Source organism: Mus musculus, chromosome 14 (genome assembly GCF_000001635.26).
Source record: "Mus musculus strain C57BL/6J chromosome 14, GRCm38.p6 C57BL/6J".
NCBI lineage: Eukaryota > Metazoa > Chordata > Mammalia > Rodentia > Muridae > Mus > Mus musculus.
In genome coordinates this window covers 118,894,718-118,920,860 of record NC_000080.6, presented here as the reverse complement: position 1 = coordinate 118,920,860, position 26,143 = coordinate 118,894,718, and the positions used below count along the sequence as shown (strand labels likewise).

Below are 26,143 nucleotides of genomic sequence, written 5' to 3'. Positions count from 1 at the left end.
CTATAAATAGTGCTGAGGTTGCTTTCTTTTGTACAGCGAATAGAATCGGTTCTTAAACATTTAAAGGAAGTGCGTTGTTCTCTAGGTTGGGTCACAGTCTAGTGAAATATTAACACATCTAGCAAAATGTTATCTCTCATTCTTCCAGTCACCATAGAAATAATTGTTAGCAAAGATTTTCACATGCGAACTATGAGTGTGGCTGAAAGCTCTCTAACAAATACGAAGTAAAATTGACGCGTGAATACGTAAAGGTAAGGACTTTATCAAACCAGTGGCGCCTGTCAACCCTTAGCACAGGTGTCTCTCTGAATGCCAGCGTTGACTCTGGTGGGGCAGGTGTGGGTTCATGTGGGACAGACGACATCACCCTTTCCTACTTAGGTGGACAGGTGTTCTGCTATCTGTGAAAGGACACACCTTTCTTTTTTTTTTTTTAATTAGGTATTTTCTTCATTTACATTTCAAATGCTATCCCAAAAGTCCCTCATACCCTCCCCCCACTCCCCTACCCACCCACTCCCACTTTTTGGCCCTGGCGTTACCCTATACTGAGGCAGATAAAGTTTGCAAGACCAAGGGGCCTCTCTTCCCAATGATGGCCGACTAGGCCATCTTCTGCTACATATGCAGCTAGAGACAGGAGCTCCGGGGGTACTGGTTAGTTCACATTGTTGTTCCACCTATAGGGTTGCAGATCCCTTCAGCTCCTTGGGTACTTTCTCTAGCTCCTACATTGGGGGACCTGTGTTCCATCCAGTAGCTGACTGTGAGCATCCACTTCTGTGTTTGCCAGGTCCCGGCATAGCCTCACTAGAGTCAGCTATATCAGGGTCCTGTCAGCAAAATCTTGCTGGCATATGCAATGGTGTCAGCGTTTGGAGGCTGATTATGGGATGGACCCCCGGGTATGGCAGTCTCTAGATGGTCCATCCTTTCGTCTCAGCTCCAAACTTTGTCTCTGTAACTCCTTCCATGGGTGTTTTGTTCCCAATTCTAAGAAGGGGCAAAGTGTCCACACTTCGGTCTTCGTTCTTCTTGAGTTGCAATGACACGCCTCTCTTAGTTTCACAGTTAGACTGCATAGGTCTGAATGAGATTCCAGGTCAATGTTGCAGAAATGTTTCATTTCTAAGCACACTGTCCTCTCTGGAAACAGGGCATTAGCAGCAGCAGCAGCCTGTCAGGATGAGGAGTTCCCTGAGATAAGACAGGTAGCATGTGTGAGGGCCCCGTGGAGGCGTGGATTCAGTTTTCCTTGTGACTTTCCGGTGCTGAGTTATGGCTTCCTTTTGTCTCTTCTGAACCCTCACACCACTTTAAGAGTTCACTGAGTAGTGGAGGTGAAGAAGGCCAAGGCGGAGGTGGGGGTGCACGGGGTGATTCGGGTGTTCAAAGACTACATCTGTGAATGGAGAACGCACAGCAAGTGTTGAGACTCCGGGTGATACTTGGTCGCTAAAACAATTTACGGAAGATACTTGAGTTAGGTTAGTCATTTGACGTTAGGATACAGTCACAGGTTTTAATTGATTAATTAAAATTGATTAATCAACCTACTGCCAGAAAAATAATCCAACCCAGGGCTTTGTGGCACGTGTAGGTAGCCCTCTACTGGAACATGGGCAAACTACACCACAGAAGAAAACTTGACTGTCCCTCTGCCAATAACTATACTGAGCTAGTGCAGGTCTCAGAAGCCTGTTCCTTCTCCAGGCTGGAGTGCTGACCAGTTTGATCCTGTGCAGGTCTTATGCTGGCGGCCATGGTTCACGGATGCAATGGCCTCATCATGTCTAGGAGAGACTGTCTCTAAGGAAAGTTCCTGATACCCGGTTTTTACGATCTATCTTTCTTTTCCATGACACCTCCCCAGCTGTTGGTTACCCCATGACATTCATGGCACTGTGGCACTAATTGGCGTATCTTTCCAGGGTGATTGCTATTACGGTTTTCAGGACTCACAGCTCGGTAAGATTGTTGATGCCTTTTCTCCCTCAGCAGCCTCCACGGCACCTTAAGGCACCGTGAAAACTAGCCAGCAGCAAAGAAACTTCCAGATTAGTGCCAGCGTGATTTACCCAAGTTCCGTACCCAACGTGTGGGCCTTACAATCATGCTCTAGTAGGTAACCAAGAGCACCTGCAATAAACTGTATTGTGTTGAGGGTTTCTGGGACCCCTAGCAACTCTGTAGGGTCTCCCCACACCTGCCCCTGGGTTTTTTGTTTGATAAGGTAAGGCTTCTTGGAGGAGCACCATCCCTCTGCATAGGGTAATTAGATGAATATCAGTTGTAGGATGGATGATAAGTCTGAGCTACATATACCTAATGGAATTTTATTTATCTGTAAGGAAAAATGAAATTGTGAACTTTGTATGCAAACTGGTCAGTATAACTTTACTAATTACTATTCTAGTTTAATGTATTTTTTATAGTTTTACTAACCCAGACCCAGAAAATAAACACATTTTCTTTCTCATATGTCGATCCTAGCTCTGAATCTGTAGATCAGGTTTAGCATCGAGTACCTGTAGCAGCCAAGAGACTAGAACGAGGAACCCTTAGGAGAGGAGAAAGTGCATCAGGGGGGAGGACAGACAGTATGATGTGGGGGTCAAGGGGGGGAGCTTAAGTGGGGAGGGGCAGGGAAGAGTACAACAGACACAAAGGAAGAGAGGTAACACTAAGGATGTGTGGAAAAGTCACATGGAAACCTACTCTGTTATAAGCTTCTTGTTTGTTTGTTTGTTTTCGAGACAGAGTTTCTCTGTATAGCCCTGGCTGTCCTAGAACTCACTTTGTAGACCAGGCTGGCCTCGAACTCAGAAATCTGCCTGCCTCTGCCTCTGCCTCCCAAGTGCTGGGATTAAAGGAGTCAGCCACCACCGCCCGGCTATAAGCTTCTTAATATGTGTATATTTTTAAAATGTACTTATTTTGATTTTATGTGTGTGGCTCTTCTGCTTGCATATATGTCCATATATCACATGCATACAATACAAGCAGAGACCAGAAGAGGGAAGTCAGATTCCCTGGGGTTGTGGTGATACACAGTTGTGATCTGCCATGTGGCAACTGGGCTCAAACTCGAGTCCTCTGTAAGAGCAGCCAGTGCTCTGAACCACGGAGCCACCTTTCCAGCACGCACTCACATGCACGCATGCACACACGTGCGCGTACACACACATATTTACATTTTTTTAAATTGGAGCTGTGTTCTAGTGGCCCAGCATTCCTCGTGGCCTTCCACTGCCTGCCAGGAGATTATGATGTCTTGGGGATTCTGATTCCAGAGGTGTGGAATGAGGGGCTCCCCTTGTTAAGAAACAGCCACACCTTTCTGGTGCTGTGGTTGAGACTATCAACAGAATTAGATTCTGTAGGAAAATGTGAGTTCAATAAGTCTGTCTGTCCTCGGGCTACAAAAGGCTCCAGATGGACTGAGATGTGAGAGTGAGTGAGTGAGTGTGTGTGTGTGTGTGTGTTCTCTCTCAATCTCTCTCTCTCCCTCCCCTCCCCCTCCCTCTCCCTCCTCCTCTTCTCTTCCCTCCCTTCCCTTCTCTCTTTCTCTCAAACCCTTCCATACCTCAGTCTAAGATAATTTGTTGAGGGACTGTGTGCATTTTCAGAGTATAAGAAATCCCTTGACTTAGAAGGCTGTTGTCAGGACTGAGACAGAAGATGGGCGTGTGAATCATTTATGTACTGACGGACACGTTGCATCCCGTGGCGCCTCTCTTCTGACCTGTCTGGTAGACTATGCTGTAAACTGAAAAGTGTGGTTGTGCTGAGGAATCAGGCTACGTGCTTCTGCTTCCACGGAGAACAGTAATGCAGGCTCTCTCTAGGCAGAGTGGGTTCAAATCCCATCCCTACTACTGTCTCAACTGCTAGACCTTAACAAATCACCATTTGTACATAGGTTTCTGCTCTGCGGAATGGGGATGGAATCATACCTACATCGTAGCCATTGTTAATGAGCTTTGTGTGGCCTTGCTTAACGTATAGTTAGTTCCTTTTTTTAATCTTTATTTATTATTTATTTTATGTTGTGAGTACACTGTCACTGTCTTGAGACACATCGGAAGAGGGCATCGGATCCTGTTACAGATGATTGTGAGCTACCATGTGGTTGCTGGGATTTGAACTCAGGACCTTTGGAAGAGCAGTCAGTGCTCTTACCCGCTGAACCATCTCTCCAGCCCTAGTTAGTTCTTTTAGCCAAAACCTAAGACTGCCATACAGAGAGCCCTGTGGCACCCAAGACAAGCACCAGAGCTGGCTGACTGCAAGATGACAGAAGTCACATGACTGCCAGCATTTTAGGTTTTCTCCACCTCTCTCAATTCCAGAGGCTTTGGGTTCTCTGCAGAGAGATTGAGCAGACCATGCAATCAAGGACACCTTCAGACATCCCAGGCCCATTTCCTTCTCTTTGTCTTCATCCCTCTGCTTCAAGAAATCACAGAAATTATGTAGTAAAAATGAAACATTTAAGGACGTCTGCTTCCTGCAGGCCCTTTTCCCATTGGAACCTGAGTGTGACGTGTTTTATGCAGTCAGAATGTATAAAGTGGTCACAATGACAGTGTATATTGTCCTTTTTTTCTCAGCATTTTATTGTATAAATTTTACAATATACAGAAAAATCAAAATAACCATATGCCGGATCTCCATATATAGAAGATTTTAAAAGGAAAACCAATAAGAACAAACCATGGACTGAGTAATAATAACCTAAAAAGAATGTGTAGGACAGCGCAGCTGACACACACCCCGCCTCCCAGATGCGATGCGAGCTGGTGTTTGCTCTTTTTCCATGCTCTACTTTGGGGAACGTTTAAGAGAGAGAGATATCGGTACGGGACCATCCCCTGGAGTGTAAGCAACCCCCAGAACTCATACCCTTCATTTTTAAAAATAGTTTCCCTCCATCCATTTCCAGAGGAAATATTTCTGTCCCTGTATTCTCTTTTATGTTTTTGTATACCATTTATCTTTGAAATGTTTTTCTGAAAGTATATTTTCATAGGAGAATGTTTTTAGCTTCAAAACATTTCACACACACACACACACACACACACACACACACACACACCCCTACACCTGTATTAGCTAGTAAGTCTGCCATAACAAATGCCATCAATTAGTTGGCTTAAGTAACAGAAATTTATTTCCGCAAATATTTGGAAGCTGGAAATCCTATGCCAAGGTTTAATCGTATGCAGGGCTGGTTTCTGGTGAGGTTTCTCCCCCTGCCTTGAACAAATTGGTGATAAGAAGACGGAAACCCCACGTACAAGCAGCATCGCTAGGGCTTCCAGAAATTACCAGAAGGTTTGCTTCAGCTGTCAAAAAAGAAAAAAAATATATATATATATATCCCACTGACTCATTTCAGTTTGGAAGGGCATTCCTTACATTACATAACCTTACATTTGCCCTTTGAATCAATATCATAGCCAACATCCTGTATCTTTTAGGAAGAAAGCCACCATAAGCCATGCTTCCGATCCCCAGTTTTAACTGTGAGCAGGTGGGGAAACTCACGGCAGACATTTGAGTTGGCTGCTTTCTTTCCAGTGCCATTTCTGTGACAAGGCCTTTATGAACCAAGCGTTCCTACAAAGCCACATCCAGCGCCGCCATACTGAAGACTCTCACCTCGGTAAGCGTGAACTCTGTGCTCAGAGTCGTTTTCCTTCCCGTTCCCTTCCCCTTTCTCAACGAGACGTGGCTCCGCAGGGCATCCCTCAATCCTCTTGAAAGAAAGTCTCATAGGCTTGGAGTAAATATTGAGCCCCTTAGGTGCGTGTTCACGGTGCCCTACCTACCCCACAGCTGGGAGTGGACTGGAGAGGTCCAGGGTCAAGTCTTGTGTTCTAAAGAGGGCTAAAGAGGCACTTAAACCCAGTATGGTGTTTTCCAAGTGCCAAATGCAAAGACAGGACGGAGGGAGAATCTGCTCAGGTGTTCTCTGAAGCTCTCTGAGGAGGCCATGTCTAACCAGCGTGAGATCCTATGAAGAAGCCACAGTCCGATGAGAATGGAGGACCAGAGTACATGGACCTCAGTACTGAGGGGCAGGAGGAGAGGCTGGGATGTGTGTTTAAGGAACAGCAAGGAGATTGGAGGAGTGGGGTGAGTAAGGCAGAGGTGTGTAGAGGGCTGGAGGCTTGGAGGACTGATCTCAAGAGCCCATGGTGGCCGGTGGCCTGCGGCCAGTGGGCATTGCATCAGTACGGTGACAAGCCCGGGGGTGACGTGTGTTGTGGAGGAGAATGAAGATGTGAGTAGTGCCCTAAAGAGAGCATTCTGGCTGTCGATGATAGAAGGAGGTCGAGATAGAGATAAAGCTATGGTCTGCAAGGGCAATAGCAGACGCTGGCAGAATAAGGCAGTGCATAGAGGTCCAAGTGAGAGAAGAGAGAGTCCTGGACCAGGTGCTTCTGGGGCAGAGGGGGAGAAAAAGAACACGTGTTGACACAAAGCCTACAGAGCTATGACTTGGGGGTCAAAGTGAGAGACCTATGAGGACCTACTTCTGTTTAGAAGAATGTTTTCTGTGACAGAGGGCTAGGGGGTAGGAGGGAGCTTAAAAGTGAGAGGAGATAGGAGCGTTTTCACTGGACACACTTATACATTTACATCTGTGAGTCACATGGCTGGTGTTTGAAAATGGAGGCCCAGGGTAGATGGATAGATAGAAGGATCTGGAAGTCACTGGAGGACTGGGCTGGCTGAAGTCATCTAGTTAGAGATCAGAAGACCCAAGGTCAATACTAGCCGCCCCCGCCCCTCCCCCCATAACTTTATTCCTCAAGAAGGGCAGGAAGAGAGTGGCAATGAGGGTGACTTAGGTAGGCATTGTCTTGAACAGCAAGGGGGAAAAGGTTCCGGAAAGGTGGCAGTGGTCAAGTGTATCAGATGTTCGAGAGGCAAAGAAGACTAGGATGCAGATGGGGAACGTCCCGTAGCTGCACAGCAGTTGGCCTTGACATCGAAACCTCAAGGAACTGATAAAGACCACATGTCAGTTTGAATGAGTTGAGAGCCAGTGAGGAAATGCTCTTAACCAATCTGTTATCCATGTGTCCTGGGAAGGAAAGCCAGAGACCTGATACATCAGTTGAAATGTAGAGACAAGAGAAATGTGTCTTATGTGGGAGTTAGCATGTTTGGGTGCTGATAGAAAATAACCAGAAGGTAGAAAAAAAGACCCAGAAATGGGAGAGTGCTCTGTGGTTTACCCAAGGAGTCAGGTTTCCCACAGACTCCCGTCTTCTCAAAGACTGGAGCGTCCCCTCCTCCCCAAGCAGGCCAGACTTTGGGCCACCGTAACCTACAGAAGTGTTTCCAACAGTTGTGCTGATTTTCTTCCACTGGGGCCAGTCTGTTTGTATTCCTGCCCACAATGCTTTGTAGTAGAAGCAAATCAGATGGCAGAAAGTTTCATTGTAGAACCGTGGTGGACCACCGATCTGAGTAAGTGGTGTATTGGAAACATGGAAGTGTTGAGCGGTTTGTAAGTGGCCCACCATTCTTCGGTGTGAAACTGATCTCTCTCTCTCTGTTTCAGTATCTTATCCCACCTCATACTCGTGTCAGAGAGCGCTTCAGACTCTGAAACGAGTATTGTTTCTTCAGGTCATCTTTGAGATTCTGACTTTCTGCTTTGGTTCCCATACCTTTCATGTCTACACTCACAGCACATGTATACCATTCAGTCATGTGTACATCCTCGTGTAAGTACATGTACATAAGTATCCTTCCTTTCACCACCTCCTTTCAGTTCTTCGCTTGCGCCCTAGTTGACAGACGACTGCCCCAGCTTGCGTCTCGAATTCCCCAGCCCTCTCAGTGATCGCTGATAGGGGACTTCGGGGATCTTGGGTGGGAGTGCAAACCACGGTGACTGTATAGTTTCAGTACTGTGCTACTTGTAGGTGAAGCTCTTGCTTCTCTGCTTTGAGTGAGACGAACATCTCTGAAAAAGTCCTGAGCACTCGTGGGTCAGAACCACCGGGCTCACTCCCTGAACAAAGATCTCACGGTGACCCTGTTGAATAATCAGCCTTAGTACAGTGAGTGGCGGAAAGAAGCCACTGAAACTAATGAAGTGTCTGGTCACAGAAAGGGCTCCAGACAAACAGTAAAGAGCAGGACTGGGCTCGTGGCAGTCCCAAGGGAGAGAGAGCATTTTCCTTTGTCTTATCCTTAGAACTGTGCCCCGTGAGTGTTCAGGTGAATTCATAAGAAATCGTTTTCTAACTAGATCTTCTCTTGCACAGAGTATAATACAAAGGCCCAGACCGACAGGCTCCAGAAGGAGATTGACATGTTGAAGGAACAGCTGCAGCTCACTAGGTCTCAGCTGGAGTCTGCACAGCACTCTCATGCAGTTCGCTTCTCTAAGGTGGGACACAGGGCTCTGTCCTGGAGATGGTGCAATGACAAGTACTTTAATGCAGGGAAAGAGGCATGCTGGCTTCATGGTGTGTGTGTGTGTGTGTCAGTGTGTATGTGTCAGTGTGTGTGTGTGTGTGTGTGTGTCAGTGTGTGTGTGTCAGTGTGTGTCAATGTGTCTGTGTCAGTGTGTGTGTCAGTGTGTGTCTATGTCAGTGTGTGTGTGTCAGTGTGTGTCAATGTGTCTGTGTCAGTGTGTGTCTATGTCAGTGTGTGTCAGTGTGTGTCTATGTCAGTGTGTGTCAACGTGTCTGTGTCATTGTGTGTGTCAGTGTGTGTCAGCATGTGTGTATGAGAGAGAGTGTGTGTGTATCGTCTGTGTATGATATATGTGTGTATTGAGCATGATATGTGTTGCATGTATGTATGCATACTCGTATGGGCTGGAGTCCTTATTCCTTTGAGACAATATCTCTCACTGAACCTGGTTAAGGCTGAATGCCCTCAGGCCTCAGCAGTGCTCCTGTTTGTGACTCGCACAGCACAGGGTTGTAAGCTCGTATGGGGCCATGCTGGGTGTATACATTGGTGTTGGGGATTTGACCTCAGATCCTCACGCTTCTGCAGCAAGCACTGTTAACCACCAAGCCGGAGCGCCAGGCTCCAAATGTGGTTTGTTTGTTTCTGTTTACTTGCATTTATTTATTGAGCACATGTATGTGGGCGTGGGTGTGTTCTTTACCCACTGAGCCATCTGCCTGCTCCCCATCTGTGCTTTGGTAGGGAAGAATCACTGTGTATAGGCCAGTGGCTTTGGAGAGTGTTACTACAGGTCTAATTCACAGAAGAAATACTAACAGATTTGGGGTGAAGCTATGATTTGTTTAAAAAATTTGCACATGTGTTATATCCAGAGCCCCTAGTGACATAATGCTAAAATAATTTCAGGACTATGAAATGCAGAAATCAAAAGAGGAAGACTTTCTGAAGCTGTTTGACAGATGGAAAGAGGAGGAGAAGGAGAAGTTACTCGAGGAGATGGAGAAGGTCAAGGGGATGTTTATGAGGGAATTTAAAGAGTTAACTTCTAAGAACTCAGCATTAGAATATGTAAGTATGCAACCTAGACGTCTTCATAGGATCGCTTGCTTTAAGATGGGTGTTAGCATGGCATCATAGCCAGGGGTCAGGTCGTTTACATGCCAAGTATACACCACCCCTCCTCCCCGGGCATCCCAGGTCGCAAGAGGCGCTGAGGAGGTAGAGCAGGTGAGCGAGACTGTTTTGTTGTGAGTGGGTGGTCTGTCCCCAGACCCTAGAACAGAACCCCTGTGGGTGTATCTGTTCCACCCAAGAGGAAACTTCCTCACCTGGTTAGGTTTAAATAGCCTTAAACCACAAACCCTTGAACGAATTCTAGAATGTTCCAAGTAGTGGGTGGAAAGGCTGATACAGATCACCAAGGCAGCAGAAGAGGAAGAGTATTTGCTAGCCCTCTCCTCGGTCCACACCTGACCTTTGAGGAGGATCGGGTCTCTAAAGTAAGCAGGAACCGGCAAGGGGGCCCTGTGCCGTGTGGGAACAGCTGTGGTCCACAGACACCTCCACATCCTCTGTGCTGATCCAGTTCCTGAGGAGAAAAGGAGGGAAATGAGGTCGATCCTTGGGCTCCCTCTAGGGGCGGACGAGTTTCAGAAGCAAAACTAAACACAACACCAGAATCCTTTTATTTATTTTCCTTTCCTGCTCAGGATCTCGTCCAAGACGCCATGTTACAGTGGGTCATTCCGACTCCTTAGGCTTTTCTGTGGCCGGGGATAGTTTGTCAGCCTTGTTGTTGTGGAAGCTAAAGATCTGAAGTGCGGGTTGTTTGTATGGCAAGTCCCGTTGCTGGGGTTCATCTGACTAGTGACAGGGTAACGTGATTAGTCAGCGTTTCTGTGGAGTGGATCTCGGAGACAGTGTGTCGCTTCGTCGAATTGTACCAAGGTCACACATGGTCTCCGTGGTCTAAGGCTTTCACTTTGGCCTTGCCACCCGGAGCTGTAGTATTGGTAGGAAGGAACTTCTGTACGGAGAAGTTTCTTTGCACTTTCAGCGGTTGCAGTGAACGGACAACGAAGTAGTGGTATAATGTCCGTGATGTTAACTTTATCGCCTGTTGTTGTCTGAGATTTTTTTTTCCATAATTAACTTTAGGGAAATTAAAACATTTATATCCCTGGTGGATTTACTGGTATGGCCTCTGGGCAGTGTTCGTCTTCTATTGCAATATCGTAACTTCTCAGAAGTGTCACAGGCGTGGTGATACACCCCTGCAATCCAGCACTGGGAGGCTGAGGCGGGGTCAGCCAGAGTTCAAGTCCAGTTGGGCCAAGGCAGCAAGATCTGCCTTAAAAAAAATAAACAGAAAGAGGAGATATACCCAGTTCCTCTCACAGATGTTTCTGTCAAGAATTTAAAGACCCATCGTCAGAGGTCAGAGGTTGGCTTGGGGAGTGGGTGAGGGGGCAGAGAGATGGCCAGCGAGTAAAGCAGCTGTGTGCAAGCCGGCTTCAGTCCGCTCTCAGTCCCTGAAATGCGCAGAAAGGCAGAAAGTGAGACTGGACTACGGTTGTCCTCTGACATGGACATGGGCATACCCTGGCTCCCAGTAACAAACCATTTTAAAAAAACATGAGTCTCCTTCCCATTTTTTCCACATTCTGGTGGAGATATCAAAGATCAGAGACTGGTAGAAAAAGAGCAAAGCGGAGGAGACAGGCAAGGGGTGTCCGGAGGGAGAGGGATGGCTGAACGCGGCTTTGTGCTTCTGGCTTCTTCGCTGTTGCCGTTAAGTCAATGTCTGACGTTTCTCTTGGTGATTCTTTTCATCCATAGCAGTTGTTAGAAATACAGAAGTCTAACATCCAGATCAAGTCCAACATAGGCACCTTAAGAGACGTTACTGAGCTGAGAGAAGACCATCTTCCGTGTCCCCAGGACTTCCAGAACATGCTACAGCTGCTTGACAGCCAGGTACAGCACGCGTGGTGACCGCGGCCACAACATGTAACATGTATCTAATTACGTGTGTGTGCCTCCATGAGCTTATGTGCACGGCATATATGCAGTGCCCATACAGGCCAGGAGGAGGGCACTGGATCCCTTGGAACTAGAATTACAAGTGGTTTTGAGCCATGGTGTGGATGTTTGAACCCAAGTCCTCTACAAGACCAGTAAGAACTCTTAACCATGGAGCCAGGTCTACATCGCCTTGGTTTTTCTCTTAATGAGTTCGTTCCCAGCAAACGTTTTTGTTCTGTTTCTTTTTTTTTTTTCCTGTCTCACAACAGATGCCTAATTTATAGTAGGTGTTGACTCACAGGTGTGAGTATGGGATAGTAGTTCACACTGTTTCAGTTTCTGCCCACAAAAATGTCACTCTGAATTAGTCAGTTCATATTATTATTCAATGTTTTCCTGGCTGCAGTTATAGCTCTCACTTAAAAAAAAATGTGCATTGAGCCGGGCGTGGTGGCACACGCCTTTAATCCCAGCACTGGGGAGGCAGAAGCAGGCGAATTTCTGAGTTTGAGGCTAGCCTGGTCTACAAAGTGAGTTCCAGGACAGCCAGGGCTATATAGAGAAACCCTGTCTCGGAAAAAAAAATGTGTATTGAAGCATTAAGCTTCCATTTGGTTTGCATATAGCACTGCGCTGACAAACTGGTATCTCTGATATATTTTGTTTTCATTTGGAAGTCATACTCCATAATCACTCTATAAAAGTTATTTTATCTCAATGGTAAAGGAAAAGAAATTAAAAATCAAAAAAGGCCAATATATAGGTTGGTGGTATAGCCTTGTGAGGCCTGGAATCCAGTCATCCCTCTATGTTGGTAGGAGGTGGGGATTGTAACTGTGGGTATTATAACCTACAAATTCAACCATGTTGGAAAAGCCTTTGAGTCAGTGAGATGGCTCACGGGGTAAAAGGTTTTGCTACCAAGCGTGATGACCTAGGTTCAACCCCTGGGACCCAACTGGTGGGCGGAATGAACCAACTCGCACAGGTTATCTTCTGCCCTCCTCGTGTGGTGCAGAGGCATGGATGCCTACGTGCACATACCTGGAAAGCAAGCATAGCACAAGTTTTAATAAGAGTAAACCTGTGAAGTTTTTAAGCAGTAAGAGCCTTTTGAAATAGGATTGCTGTTTCTTGTTTTAATGCCACATCTTGCCTGCCTCCCTCCAATGCACCGCTCGCCTGCATGTGTGGTTGTCCTGTCTAGTCTTTCAGTGACACAGCCCCCCTCCACTCACACACTTTTCAGACTTCTTCACGAGTAGCAAGGCCCCGTTTCCCACCCGACTGTCCTGCACAGTGATGGTGTCCCTTCAGCCTAGCGTCCTCTTTTTAGAACACAGCTCCTTGTTCCCGCGGCTTTCTTTGCCGGCAGCAACCTCTCTGTTCTCAGAATCCTTCTCTTACTCATTCCCTGGTAGTACTAGAGCAAACTTCCACAAGGTCCCCCCCCAAATCTCCTCTCGACTAGACCGTGTGGTTGGGTCACCTGAGCAGAGAACTTACACACCTTCAGTAGGAATTCTCCCGTGGTCATGTGCACCCCTGGCCTCTACAGTGCAGGGTGTCTTTTTAATCCTCTTCCAAGCTGCCAGTGGTTGCTCAGCCACGTGACTGCCGTGAGTAGGAGATTAGAAGCTGACATTTACCTTCCACAGACCACAGTGTCTCCCGTGCACCGAGTTGCCTGTTTTGAACCCAGGCACCCAGCAACCCTAGTTCTTTGACCCCTTAGCGTCTCACACTAGCATCTGCTGTTTTCAAATAATGTCTTACTGGCACACAGCCATACTCACTCCCTGAAATCCTGCCCGTGGCTCTTCTCCCCTGTGCTGGCTAGTTTCCAGTCAACTTGACACAAGGGTGACGCTGGAGAGGAGGGAGCCTCACTTGAGAAAACAAGGTCCAGAGGCTGACAAACCCTATAGACCGATTTCTGAACCAGTGATTGATACGGAAGGGCTTAAGCCATGTGAGTGCGGCCATCCCTGGGCCGGTGGCTGAGCAGACCGTGTGGAGCAAGGCAGTAAGCAGTGCCCTCCATGGCCTCTGCGTCCTCCCCTGCTTGAGTTCCTGTCCTGACTTCCTGTACCTGTGTCCCTTCCCACCCCAGCTTGCCTTGGTCATGGTGTTTGAGCCCAGCAATTGTAGCCTGAATTAGGACACCTCCATACCCAGAGTGTGACAGACTCCCCCGCCCCCACTTTGTAACCTAAAATACTATCTGTGTCGTACAAACATCTACAAATCCCAGCCCCACAGTACAGCCAGAGACATGGGTGTGAGCATTACGGCCACATACACTCTAAAAATGCCAGCAGGGATTTTACTAGCTTGTCGGGCTTCATAGGCACCCGGTAAAGAGCAGGCTCCAGTGTGGAATGGGTTTCTGTGTTACAGGTATATCATTTGTTTTACTCTCCTGCAGGCAAGCAAGTGGACAGATCGATTTCAAGTTCTCAACGAAGAACACAGCAAGGAAAAGGGGCAGGTAAGACAGTTAGCCACCCACCCTGCCACTTTGTCCCCGTGTGGAGAGTGCAACCCAGGGACGCTCAAGCACACCCATGCACACACATAGACACACACAACACATGCATACACATATGCACACACACGCACACAAACACACAAATGCACACATGCATGCACGCACACACACATGTGGCCGCACACACGTATACACACGCACTCACATGCAAACACACAGGCACATGCAGACACATACACAGGCACAGACGCATGTACGCACACACAGAGATACACATATATGTGTACACACACGCGATCACACAACACATGCACACATGCATAAACTGGTCATCTTTGAAAAGTTTCTAGTTTACTTGATAATAAAAGTGGTATTTTCCTACTTAACATTTCTGGAGAAAGATGTAACAAAATTATAAGTATTTATAGTTTTTGCTACCAAAATTAACTGCTGCTGCTCCTTTGTAAGTTTCTCTTCAGTTTTCTTTCTATTCTATAAATGTTAAAAGATTTTAAACTATGTTATTTGTTCTTTAAGAGTTTCCCACACATATACAGTATATATTGATCTCACCCATTCCCAGCTCTTCTCCTCCAGCTTGTTCTGGACTTGGACCTTATCAGTGTGTCTTCTCCTCCCCAACTTCGTGTCTCCTTTTCAGAATATGTTTACAAAAATAAACTCATTGATTCCAGTCGGTGCTGCCCCTAGGCACACAGGTATAGGGCATCCACTGGCAACTGTATATGTCAGAAAATTCATTGTTAATGTTTCCACTGGGGAAAGAATGTATCAAGATGGGAAATCTTGTTTATTTTTGCAACAGTTATTATCTTTTGAATACCCTTTGTGTTCCATAAAATAGTCTTCCTTTCACAGAGTTAGTGCTAAGAACTTCTTTCCTACATACAGCACTAAGCAGAATATCATATTGCTAAAGGTTTTATATCATATAACTATAACATAGAGTGTGTGCGGGCACACAAGAGCTAGGGAAAAGTAACTTAGATGAGCATAGAATTTTCCAGTTTTTATTTCTTAACAACAATGGATACAGAGAGAAGGAGGGAGGGAGGGGAGAAGGGAAGGGAAGAAGGGAGGGAGGGAGGGAGGGAGGGAGGGAGGGAGGGAGGGAGGGAGGGAGGGAGGGAGGGAGGAGCAGATTGCAAACAGTATTAAAACTAAATGAAAACAAAACAAAGGAAAGACAAAAACACATCAGTGTGCAGGCACACTAATCTGTGAGCATGAGAGTGTCATCGCTGACGAGTGATCCCATTCGGATCTTTACTGAGCAAGAACTAGGCACTACACTCTTCAGGGCTCAAAACAGGGGTCAGTCCCTGTCCTAAGGGATGGACTCTCCATTGTGGAAGTTGGGACACTGAGGTTGGGAAAGGAGAGACCAGCGCACAGTCGTGAGCAGAGCTTGTTCAAGTTGGGCGGCAGCCACATGTGGGTAATGCTTGTGTTGGTTGCTATAACCCAGCTTTCTGATTTCCAGATGAGGTAGCCTGACAGCAGCTTGGGGTTATCTCTGTAACAGGCTAAAATAAATTTCTTGGGTTTGTCACAGTTGTAGTTCGTGGTACACTCGTCCAACCAGACAAACTCTATCCCATGTCTCCCCCTTAACCCTATCAACCGTCTTTAATGTCCTCTATTTCTCGCCCCTAGGCCATATGTTTCCATTACCCCTGTCCTTCCTTACTTAGCCTTTATCATCCTCCTAACAGCTGCAGGCCTAGTATTGATCTCTTTTTCATCCACTGTCCACAATGTGAACAAAATAATGTGGCCTCTCTCTTCCTGAACCTGCTTTTTTCAACTGTAATAGCTTCCTGATAATTTCCAAAATATTCCGAATTTTCAAAAACAATATACGTGTGTGTGTGTGATGTGTGAACGTGTGTGCGTGTTCCCATGTGTATGGGTATGTATGTACTCATATGTGCACTGCATGTGTCGGCACAGGTTGATAATGAGTATCTCTCCCCCAGTCACTGTTCCGATTATTTACTAAGGCAGGATATCTTGCCTAACCTGGAACTTGGTGACTGGGCCAGTTAGTCTGGCTAGCTGGCTTGGTCAAGAGACCCACTGTCACTAGCTCCTGAGTACAGCCGCCTGCTTAGCTGTCATTTGGTGCTGTGTATCTGAAACTTGGTCCTCACGCTTGTGTGTACTTTATCTGCTGATCTTTCTAGCCTCATCCTGGTCTTTTTTGGGGTGTGTGTGTGTGGGTGTTCTGGAAGCCTTCCTTTTAAGCACATATTTTAAAGGGCTAACTAAGCAAGACAAGCCCAGTCAGGATAACTTCTCTATCTGTTAGCTGAAATTCAGCTGCTGTGGGTTTTAACTGTGCCTGCAATGTCCCTTTTGCTGACTTCAGCTAGAAGCACACCGTGAAGACCCAAGGCTGGGCTGTGCACAGCGTGTGCACACTCATGCCCTGCAGGTTATGCTGTCCCTTTGTCTGCCCGTTCAGCTGTTTAGAAGCTGTTTTCGTCTCTGTCTCACTTGTACCCTAACAAAGAGGTGAACTCAACCAAATGCAGTCATCTCTGCCTAATTATTCCACATGATTGGTGCCCACTTGTCCCACAGTGCACATACTGTGTTTCTCTGTTTAAGGGAAGTTGCCTGTGCCAGCTTGTTATTGCTTTACTTAGGTTCTTGGCAGCCTTTTTTTTTTTTTTTTTAAATAACATTGGTAGGAGTTCAAAGGGAGTCACATATAAACCGTGGTGTGACCTTCTGACCCAGCCCAAGAGCCCTGGAGACATTTTATGGTCACACAGTGACAGAGCTGGCTGGTGTTATGAGTGAGACCACATAGGACAGCAGAGAACTTGAAATGATAGGTCTCTCTCTCTCTCTCTCTCTCACACACACACAGGCACAAGGACTGCATGCTTCATGAGCTAGTATCTGTCTTGTTTAAGCTCTCTGAATCCCCCCTCATCTTCTTGTCTGTACCTTTGTCACCTGTTCTTGACTCTGCTGTCACAATGATGTCACCCCGTGATTTTTTTCCTGGGTCCCTTTGCTTCTTGGGGATTGGCAAAACTCCTCAGTTTGGTGACCTGGTCCAGGCAATTTAAAACTGCCTGTACCCAGCTCAAGACATCTCTGGCCTACTTAGATACCCACCTTGGCATACATGTATGCAACTAGTTAAAATTAAATCTTTTACATGAACCAACAAGCACAGTAGGAAGTGCCCATATGGACCCTCACATCAGGCACATTCACACCCTCACACCAGGCACACTCGCACCCCAACTCGCACCCCCACACAGACAGATGAAGCCTGCTTTTACCAGCCCACTCTCTCTCCACATCAGGCATTAGATGCACACTGTCCTGAGGACGAATTACCAAGCTCAGAGGCAAAATTTTTTCCTGATAATTTAGGGAATGCCCTGTTAATGCAATTTTAGTGGTTGCCAAAACAGAGTGGCAAAGGAAAACAAAACATGGCTGAGCTTGGTATAACCTCCCTTGGCACTAAGTTTCCGTGTGACTTCATGTGCCATTGTGAGGAAGTGCAGCAGCTCAGGGACAGGTCTGCACCAGCTCAAAGTTTGAGGGTACAGCCTACCACGGCGGCAGGAAAGTCGGGGAAGCAAGAGCTCTCTGCAGCTCATTGCATCACACCTCACAGTCATGAGACAAGGAGATGGCCATCAGTACTCAGGTCCCCTCCCCGTTCTTAGTCAGCCCAGGACCTATTCCACAGGATGGGGCCACCCAAGTTCGAGGTGGGTCTTCCCACCCAAATGGACTTCATTTAGAAAATTCCTCACGGACAAGCTTAGAAGTTTGTGTCCATAGTGATTCGAAATCTCATTAAGTTGACAAGATGAACCGTCACACGGGCTGAGGAGTTGGCTCAGCATTTAGAAGAGCTTGCCACACAAACAAGAGGACAGGGGGTCAGATACCTGGGACCTACGTAAATGCTTAGTGGACCTGTCAACTCACCTTGATTTCAGCCTCAGAAGGCAGCCTCGGAAGGCAGTTCAGGGTTGGACGGAGGAGCTCTGCCTGCATAAGGTGAGGAGTGATGTTGGGACACTCCCAGTATCAACCTTGTCCCCCCTGTGGACTTGGCACACACAAGTGTGTACTTACACGACTGTGCACCCACACACACAAACACCCAGACTGTGCACATAAGGGAAAAAGTAGAGACTACTCCTCATAGTCTCTAAAGATGCTTTACCCCCCTCCATTCATTCCTCCCTTCTTCTCCCTCTTCCTGAAGCTCCTTCCTGTTTAGACCAAGGATTAGGCTGGTTGTTGGGAATGTAAACTGAATCCAGTGAGCTCTTGGGCCCACGGTTGCCAGAACTAACGTGTTACATGTAGATGTGAGGGCAGGGGACAGGACTGTATGAAAAGCTCACCGTGGAGGTGGCACCAGGGCTCTGGGAGACACCTTTATCCTTAATCGCCGAGCAGCTGTATCTATTATTTTATTGAATGTGCCCCAGTTGACTGTACTGCCTACCTCGTCCCCTTTATCTGTCTCATATCATAAACTCCCTGGAAGAGGGGAAGTCTAGTACAGCCAGGGCCTTGACATGGACTGATGGAAGATTTCCTGAGTCACTTGGTGAACAGAGACCGTATAAAACTGGAAAAAAGGTTAAGACGGGCACATAAAATCTGAAGAAAAAAGGAAACCATCCGTGCAGCTTGCAGACTAATGCTCTTCCCCGTTGTTTCCCCAGCTCCTGTCCCACATAGAGAAGCTTCGAAGCTCAATGATGAAGGATTTAAGTGCAGATAATGTCTTCTACAAGAGGCGGGTAGAAGAGTTAGGCCAGAAACTGCAGGAGCAGAACGAGCTGATTATCAGTCAGAAGCAGCAGGTACAGCTGGCGGGGGTCGGGGGGGGGGAGGTCGGGGAGATGGGGGGGCGTGGGTGGGGTTCTGCACGGAGGGCCCGTGGGCAGCCCGATCACCCTAAGAACACAGGTTTAGGTCCCGGCATCTGAAGTTGAGTATGACAGAAGTGGACCGTTTCCTCCATGTGTCCTCCTGACTGCTTGCAAGAGTAGACGTGTTAAAATATATTGTTTCCACTTAAAATATATTGTTTCCACCGCTACTTTAGACACAGAGATACTTCAGGTACAAAACCAGAGGTAGATGAAGGTGCCCTGTGATCACCTGGAGAAGCAGCCTGATGCCTATGTGTGACTCTTCTGCGACGCTTGCCTCTGCTAGGAAGCATATGCTGGGGGGATTTAGCAAGAAGGGTACCTGGCTGCGACCAGTCTGTCCTTCCCTAGCTTAGAATGTGAACTGCTAGCAGACTGTCTTATGTTTTGCAGATTAGAGAATTTGCCAGTAAACCATACAGCAGCATCAGCGAGCTGAAAGGTGAGTGGCCGTGATGGGCCATGCCCAAGCCAAAGTGGTTTGCCTGACAGCCTCGGGTGCTGATCTTCTGGGCCTGATGATTTATGTTCACTAAGGTAGCATGCTACTTGATATTTTAATCTGGGATAGCTGTTCTTTGGCTGTTTGAAGATTTGAGAGGGTTTTGGGTTTTGTTTTTGTTTTTGTTTTCCCCATAATCCAGAAAGTTGAAGAATTAAAATCTAAACTCTTATTTAAAATTTATATATTATTCAGTCATCAATTATGTGCAATTATGTTTTGGTTAGTAGTCATTTGACTCTTTTAAAAGTTTTAAAATTGCTATATGAGTGTTTAACCTGCATGTATGTATGTGCACCATGTGTGCACAGTACCTACGGAGGCCAGAAGAGGGCAATGCATACCCCTGGAACTGAAGTAACAGATGGTTGTGAGCTGCTATGTAAGTCTGGGAACTAAATAAACCCAGTTCCTCTGCAAGGGTAGCAGATGTGCCTAACCACTGAGCCATCTTCCCAGTCCTGCCCTTTATCTCTTGACTTATATACATGAAACAGAGTCAGAAACAGGGCTTTGAAAGACTTTGAGCTCAGCCCCTGTCTTGGCACTTCATGCCTTTTTGTGAGTCTGTATTCAGTTTCTTCATCTCTAAAGGAGGAAATATAATAACAACTGCGCTAAAGCCTTGTCACAGGATTAAACGGAGTAATTCGTGAAGTATACTGGCTACATGCCTATCAGAATTGACGCTAAACACTTAGTCCTGAAATACTGTAAAGACTGGCTGCATCCACTCTCCATTGTGGTTTAGGGTCATAGCTTGACTCTAAGCATTGTGGTGGCACTTGTGACATACGAGCTATAGCAGCATCTCCTGTCAGGCACAATCTAGATCAGAAGGGAGACCGGAACTAAAAGCCAGGCTTGAACTTTCGCTTCTGCTTGGCCCCTGCGTGCCTCGGAACGCTTAAGAATCAATCCTCGCTGTGTGGGAGACACTGGCAAGGGTTTGGTAACGGAATACACAGCTGACTTTTCTTGCGTCTCTTTATGAGAAAAATGTTTGGTAAGCGAAACAAAACCAAAAAAACATGGGAGGGGGTGAGGTCATGACTTCCTTTAATTTCTCTTAGGACAACGAGAGCTGAAGTGATAAGGAATATCACTTTATATTTATATCATTTAGATATAAACAATTGACTAGAAGTCATTCCAGGAAAATAAAAAACTGAACTGTGAAAGAATTTGAGTCAGGCTGGTCGTGGTAGTGAACCCCTTAATCCCGGCACTCAAGAGGCAGAGGCAGGCCATGTCTGAGCTCTGTGGGTTCGAGGCCAGCCTGCTCTCTAGAGGGAGCTCTAGGACAGTCAGGGCTCCACTGGACTGACCGCAACTGCTGCTCAGTCGTGCTCCTCCGATCCTGCAGTTTTCGTTTTTAACTTTTATTTCTGCCATCAGGGACTCCTTTAACCCGACAAACACTGGAACCTAAATCGGCTGCACCAACCACACCCAGTAAGTGTCAGCGGAGGGCCGGGGACTACCTACCTTCCTGCTCAGTTTTGCTCGCTTGCTTAATTTCTTAGAGGCTTTTCTTTGAGAAGCAATGTACTTGGTCACGAACAGTGATTCCTTCTCACCCCAAGCTTTGACTGAGAGTCTGGGATTTAGGTTAGTTGTGCCTGTCATGTGGTAGTTTGACTTATAAAGGAAGGGGTAAAACTTTGGCATCACACAAGTTCACATTGTGGGACTTCCCAAAGCAGCCTTGGAAGATCGTAGCTGGCGGCCACAGCACACAGATGGCTGACACTGATGCTGAGGAGTTTAGCAGATCCTCCTGTCCAACTGGCCAGGGCCTGGATTTGTCCAGATGCAGTTGTAAACCAGCAAGATCAAATCTTGGGAAATGGCAGTAAATCTTTACTAGGCATACATAAGGACCTGCGTTTGACCCCCATCACCCAGGAACAAGCTTGGCACAGTTAGCACATGCCTGGAGACCCTAGACAGGAGTCTCTGGGGCTTGTTAGCCAGCCAGTCTACTCAATGTGCAAGCTCTAGACTCAGACAGAGATCCCGGCTTAAAAGATACACTGGATAGCCAGACATGGTGGCCCATGTCTTTAATCCCAGGACTCAAGGGGCAGAGGCAAGTGGATCTCTAAGTTTGAGGCCAGCCTGGTCTATGAAGTTAGTCCCAGGACAGCCAGGACTACATAGAGAGGTCCTGTCAAAACAAAACAAAACAAAAAAAACACAAAACAACAAAAAATAAGCTGGAAAGATAGCTTAGAGGTTCAGAGCAGTTACGGAGATTGGAGCTCAGATCCTAGAACCCATAAACAAACAAACAAACAAACAAAATATTAAATGAATAATTGAGTTGGTGCCCAATTGAGGAATCCATTTGCTGCTAATTCCCACATTCCACAGGCTAACACACACACACTCACACACACACACACTCACACATACACACACACACTCACACATACACACACACACACACTCACACACATAGACGTGTGCGCATACATACAAAAAAAACCTTTTCACACTTTCTTTTCCAGTGATAGTGAAAGAATTTAAATCTTTTAATCTCTGTTCAGGAAAGAGAGAAGAAGAAAAGGACTCTGGGTGGAGGCAGCCAGAGCAGGTCCTGTTTATGAACAGCAGTTCCGGGTGCTGCGTGCATGGGGTGTGGGGCACTAGTGGGCTCAGGACTGAAGCTGGGCACAGAGCTGACCCCACTCCTGTGAGCTAGGCATCAGGAGAGGGCTGCGCAGTGACTGTGGCGCATTCGTTACTGGGCGTCTTTAGGGGTTTGGCTAACAGCTTACACCAGTCAGTCTGGGAGGGGGGGTGTTGGTAAGTGGGGCTTCTTTTATGAAGCTGCTGTTGCCTCCTGATGCCAAGGGGATTGGAAGGTCATGGGAGGAGGGGAGCTAGATTGATCTTAGGAAATAAAGAAAATGCACACTTCATGGAAGGATGGAACGCTAAAAGACTGAGTTGAACAATGATCAAAGGAAATACCACCAAGCATACAAACAGAAAAGAAGAAATAACAGCAAAGTGTGTTTGGAGTGATTTTTCTCCAAATGGAGTGTCCAGATAGCCTGAGGCAGGCAGCCAGATCCAATGGGATATGAGAAGTCAGTTATTAAGATCTTAATGTAGTAAAGAGTTTACTCTTCAGATTTTCAAATAATTTTATGTTTGAAAATGTATATAGTGCTTGTATGGTTTGTGTGTGTGTAAATTTATTTAGAGAAGTATGTGTAAATTTCACATTCTATATAGTGAGAAAAAGTAGTGATGTCCCTGGGATGAAGAGAATTGGGAGGTAGGTGGGTCCATGCTCCATATGTAGGGGACCCTTAGGTAGGGGTGGCTTACTCATTCCCAATCTTTCCTCCAGCGTGGAGACCGCTTTAAAAATCCAGGATTCTAGGGGTGACAAGGAGAGTGTTTTCAGGAGAGGAGCACAGGTACCCTAAAATTTAAGATAAGAAAATCCAAGTCGCAAAGGAAGGGTCAGCATAGAAGTGATCTAATGCACCCATCTGATCCATTCCTGGCAAGATGGACGACCTCCAGCGCCCAACACAAGGCTGATGGATGTGGGCTGCTCTGTGATGCAGACTGTGGCCAGTCATCTGGGACAGATGTTCTTCCCTGCTGTCTGCTGCTGTCGGGAGTGAGGAGTGTAGGTTAGCAAGACCCTGGCGTGATCAGAGCAGACCCTAGCCACTTTGGGCCTGTGACTGTCTTCCGTCGTAAGGGAGGTGTTCTGTAGCCTGCAGCAGCCCATTAGCAGACGGTCAGTTTTAACACAGTCATGTCCTTTGGCTTTAGATCCTGACAGTACAGAGGCGGATGGTTACAGTCAACCATTGGACTGAATGCAGGGTCCCCAGTGGAGGCGTTGGAGAAGGGACTGAAGGAGCTGAGAGGCTTTGCAGCCCCATGGGGGGAGGGAGCAACAGTGTCAACAGGCCAGACCCCCCGGAGCTCCCAGGGACTGGACCACCAACCAAAGAAGGGATAGAAAGGGACCCGTGACTCCAGCCTTGGCAGAGGATAGATAGCCTTGTTGGATATCAGTGCGAGGAGAGGCCCTTGGGCCTGAGGGGTTCGATGCCCCAGTGTAGGGGAATGCCAGGTTGGGAAGGCAGGTGTGGGTGGGTGGGGGAGCACCCTCCTAGAGGCAGGGGAGGAGGGATGGGATAGGGGGTTTCCGAAGGTGAGACCTGGAAAGGGAAACGCAAATAAAGAAAATAAACAAAGCAAAACAAAACAAAACAAAAGCTGAAGTACCATCCAGAACCTTTCAGTTGGTTTTCCTGTAAAACGGGTAAATATCGGGATGGTCGCTACTTTATTTACATGGCAAGATGCTCGTCTGAAGCTGTCCAGCTCTGGTATAACATCACAAAGCTAGCTGTAGATGATGAAGCAGTGAACTCGGCTGTGTTTCAGTAACCATTTATGAAACATCAGCCGGCTCGATGTTTCCCACGTTTGTAGCTTCGATGTAGATTTGCATGAGTTGCAAATGAACCCAGAAGTCCTATTTTCTAAGCTTCCAGTCATTTATGGACAGAGAGGAGTGGAACAGTATTGTATTTATTCTAAAGAAAGAAAGTGTAACTCTTTAAAGGCTACAAGGTTAGGACTAATACTTTCAAGGTAGGATTGGGACTCAAGGTGAACTAGTGGAAGAAACCATAAACCACTAGGTAGCTGTTTAAGAGGGCTTGGGGGGGAGGGGGGGAGGGACGGCCGTGCGATCAGGCACTTCAAGGGCTCTTAGGAACAGTGAAACTCTGGAAGAAAGGCTCAGGATCTTTCGGAACTGATCAAAGCTTCCTTCCGAGATGAAAACAACCCAAATGCCCATCATGTAATAGACACCTGGGGTCTAGTTAAACACTGGGCTGTGACTTGACCGTCGGGTAACGCCAATGGTGATGTATCACACAGCGAAATCATGCGAACCGAAAGAAGCCAGAACATAGTGTGTAGTCCTGGATGTGTGAAATGTTCAGAAGAAGCCAAGTCACAGACACACAGGGGACAATCATTGTCGCCAGGGGCTGAAGAGATGGGTAGAGAAGGAGCTAACACACATTGCCACTGAGGAGACTGACAGAAGTGCTCCGAGGGTGAGTGAGTGATCGTGCTGTCACAACCCTGTGCATATACCGAAAGCTGCACGCACAAGTGCATGCACACACAGGCACACACGCATGTACATACACACACACACACACACACACACACACACACATACACAAGTTATTATTTCTCAGAGAAGTTATTTTTAGAGACTCGAGGTTGTAGCTCAGTGGGAGAGCACTCAACGAGCGTGCACAAGGCCCTGGGTTTTATCCCTGGAACCTCCAAGTAATACTTTAGAACAACTTAAGAAAACCTAATGAGGCCAGCAGGGCAGTGTGTGCTGTGTGAGGTGTGTGCTTCCTGTGGGTCGTCTGTATCTTTTTGGAGCGTGTACAGTCATGCTCACAGTCAGATGCCTAGGCTGTAGTGACCGGGCCAGTGAGCTTTCTCTTCTGCTCTGTTTCAGTGACTGCCTCGGCCACACAGAATCTGGATGGTGCATCCAGCCTGACCATGGTACATGGTAGGTTTCACCAGTAGTCTTAATGTTCCGTGTGCATTTTTCACCCAGAGTTAGATAATTCATTAACCCAGATTGCCAGCGGGCATGCGATTATATAAAACAGGAAACACTAGCAACTACAAAGCAGTTATTAAAACTGCTGTTTTCACCGACAACGTGACCAAAAAAAAGGGACATACCGTCAAAGCCAAAAAGCACACAGGGTATGTGTGTTGCTGGACTTACCGACAGCAGTTTTAACACCAGTACTTCATTTATTTATGATCCTTGAAGAAAGTGGTAGGGACAGAGGAAGAACAAGGTGGCTCGATACTAGACCAGCCAACCAGCACACGCCACAGGGCATGCGAGTTTGTTTTTATAACTTTCAGCATGGTAGCTAGTCACCTTTTTAAAATAAACAGTCTCAATGATTGGTCAGGAAAATGCAGAAAAAAGATAGAAACCAAGGGCAACAGACTGGACCAAGCCCCAGGGATGAAAACGCTGCCAGAAACTGGTCCTCGGCCAGGACAGTGGAGTAGTACGCTCATGCTCTGGTAGACTGATGGCTGTCTGCAGATATGGCTCTTTTCCTATTGCAGATATGGCTCTTTTCCTATTGCAGATATGGCTCTTTTCCTATTGCAGATATGGCTCTTCTTTTCCTATTGAACTGGACTTCTTACAGGTTTTCCTCCTCTGCTCTTTGTGTTTTCCTGCGGCTGCCATACCTTACAAAGGAACCTCAAGAGGGCCACCTTTTCCTGCCTCATCTACCAGTGGTTTAAACTCTAATAATTACTGTCCTCTGCTTTGGGCTTGAACCCTTTAAGAGAATAGACGTGAGCAAGGAAGTAGCTGAAGTGGCTCTGTAGATAAAGCACTTGCCATGCAAGTGTGGGGACAGGAGTTTGGATCCCCAGAACCCACACTGTAATCCCAGCACTACTGAGGTGAACTGGGAGATGGGAGAGTCCATGGAATCTCCCTGGCCAGCAGCCCAAGGCCCGAAGCAGTAAAGAAGTGACTGAATGAAAACAAGGTGGGAGACGAGGACTGGGACCTAAACTGTCCTCTGACGACCTATGCATGCCATGCCCTCACACCTATGCTTACACATGCACACACATGTGCACATACACATACACACT

General features: G+C 46.9%; 1 protein-coding gene across 29 annotated transcripts in view; it reads left to right on the top strand.

Annotated features, from left to right (window-relative positions):
- The window catches only part of Dzip1 (DAZ interacting protein 1), a 50,021-nt gene that overhangs the window by 4,677 nt on the left and 19,201 nt on the right, over positions 1-26,143 (top strand). For 6 of the 29 annotated variants that reach the window (XR_383203.4, XM_006519383.3, NM_025943.3 and 3 more), the window contains 9 exons: positions 5,587-5,671; positions 8,295-8,419; positions 9,358-9,519; positions 11,290-11,427; positions 13,904-13,966; positions 18,706-18,846; positions 19,312-19,360; positions 20,819-20,875; positions 24,954-25,010. Coding sequence is in view for 26 of the 29 variants with exons in the window: in XM_006519383.3 (XP_006519446.1) it covers positions 5,587-5,671; positions 8,295-8,419; positions 9,358-9,519; positions 11,290-11,427; positions 13,904-13,966; positions 18,706-18,846; positions 19,312-19,360; positions 20,819-20,875; positions 24,954-25,010 (877 nt within the window). In the remaining 3 variants the exon portion in view is untranslated. The other 23 variants (XR_003950893.1, NM_001360412.1, XM_017316126.2 and 20 more) reach the window with 13 other exon arrangements.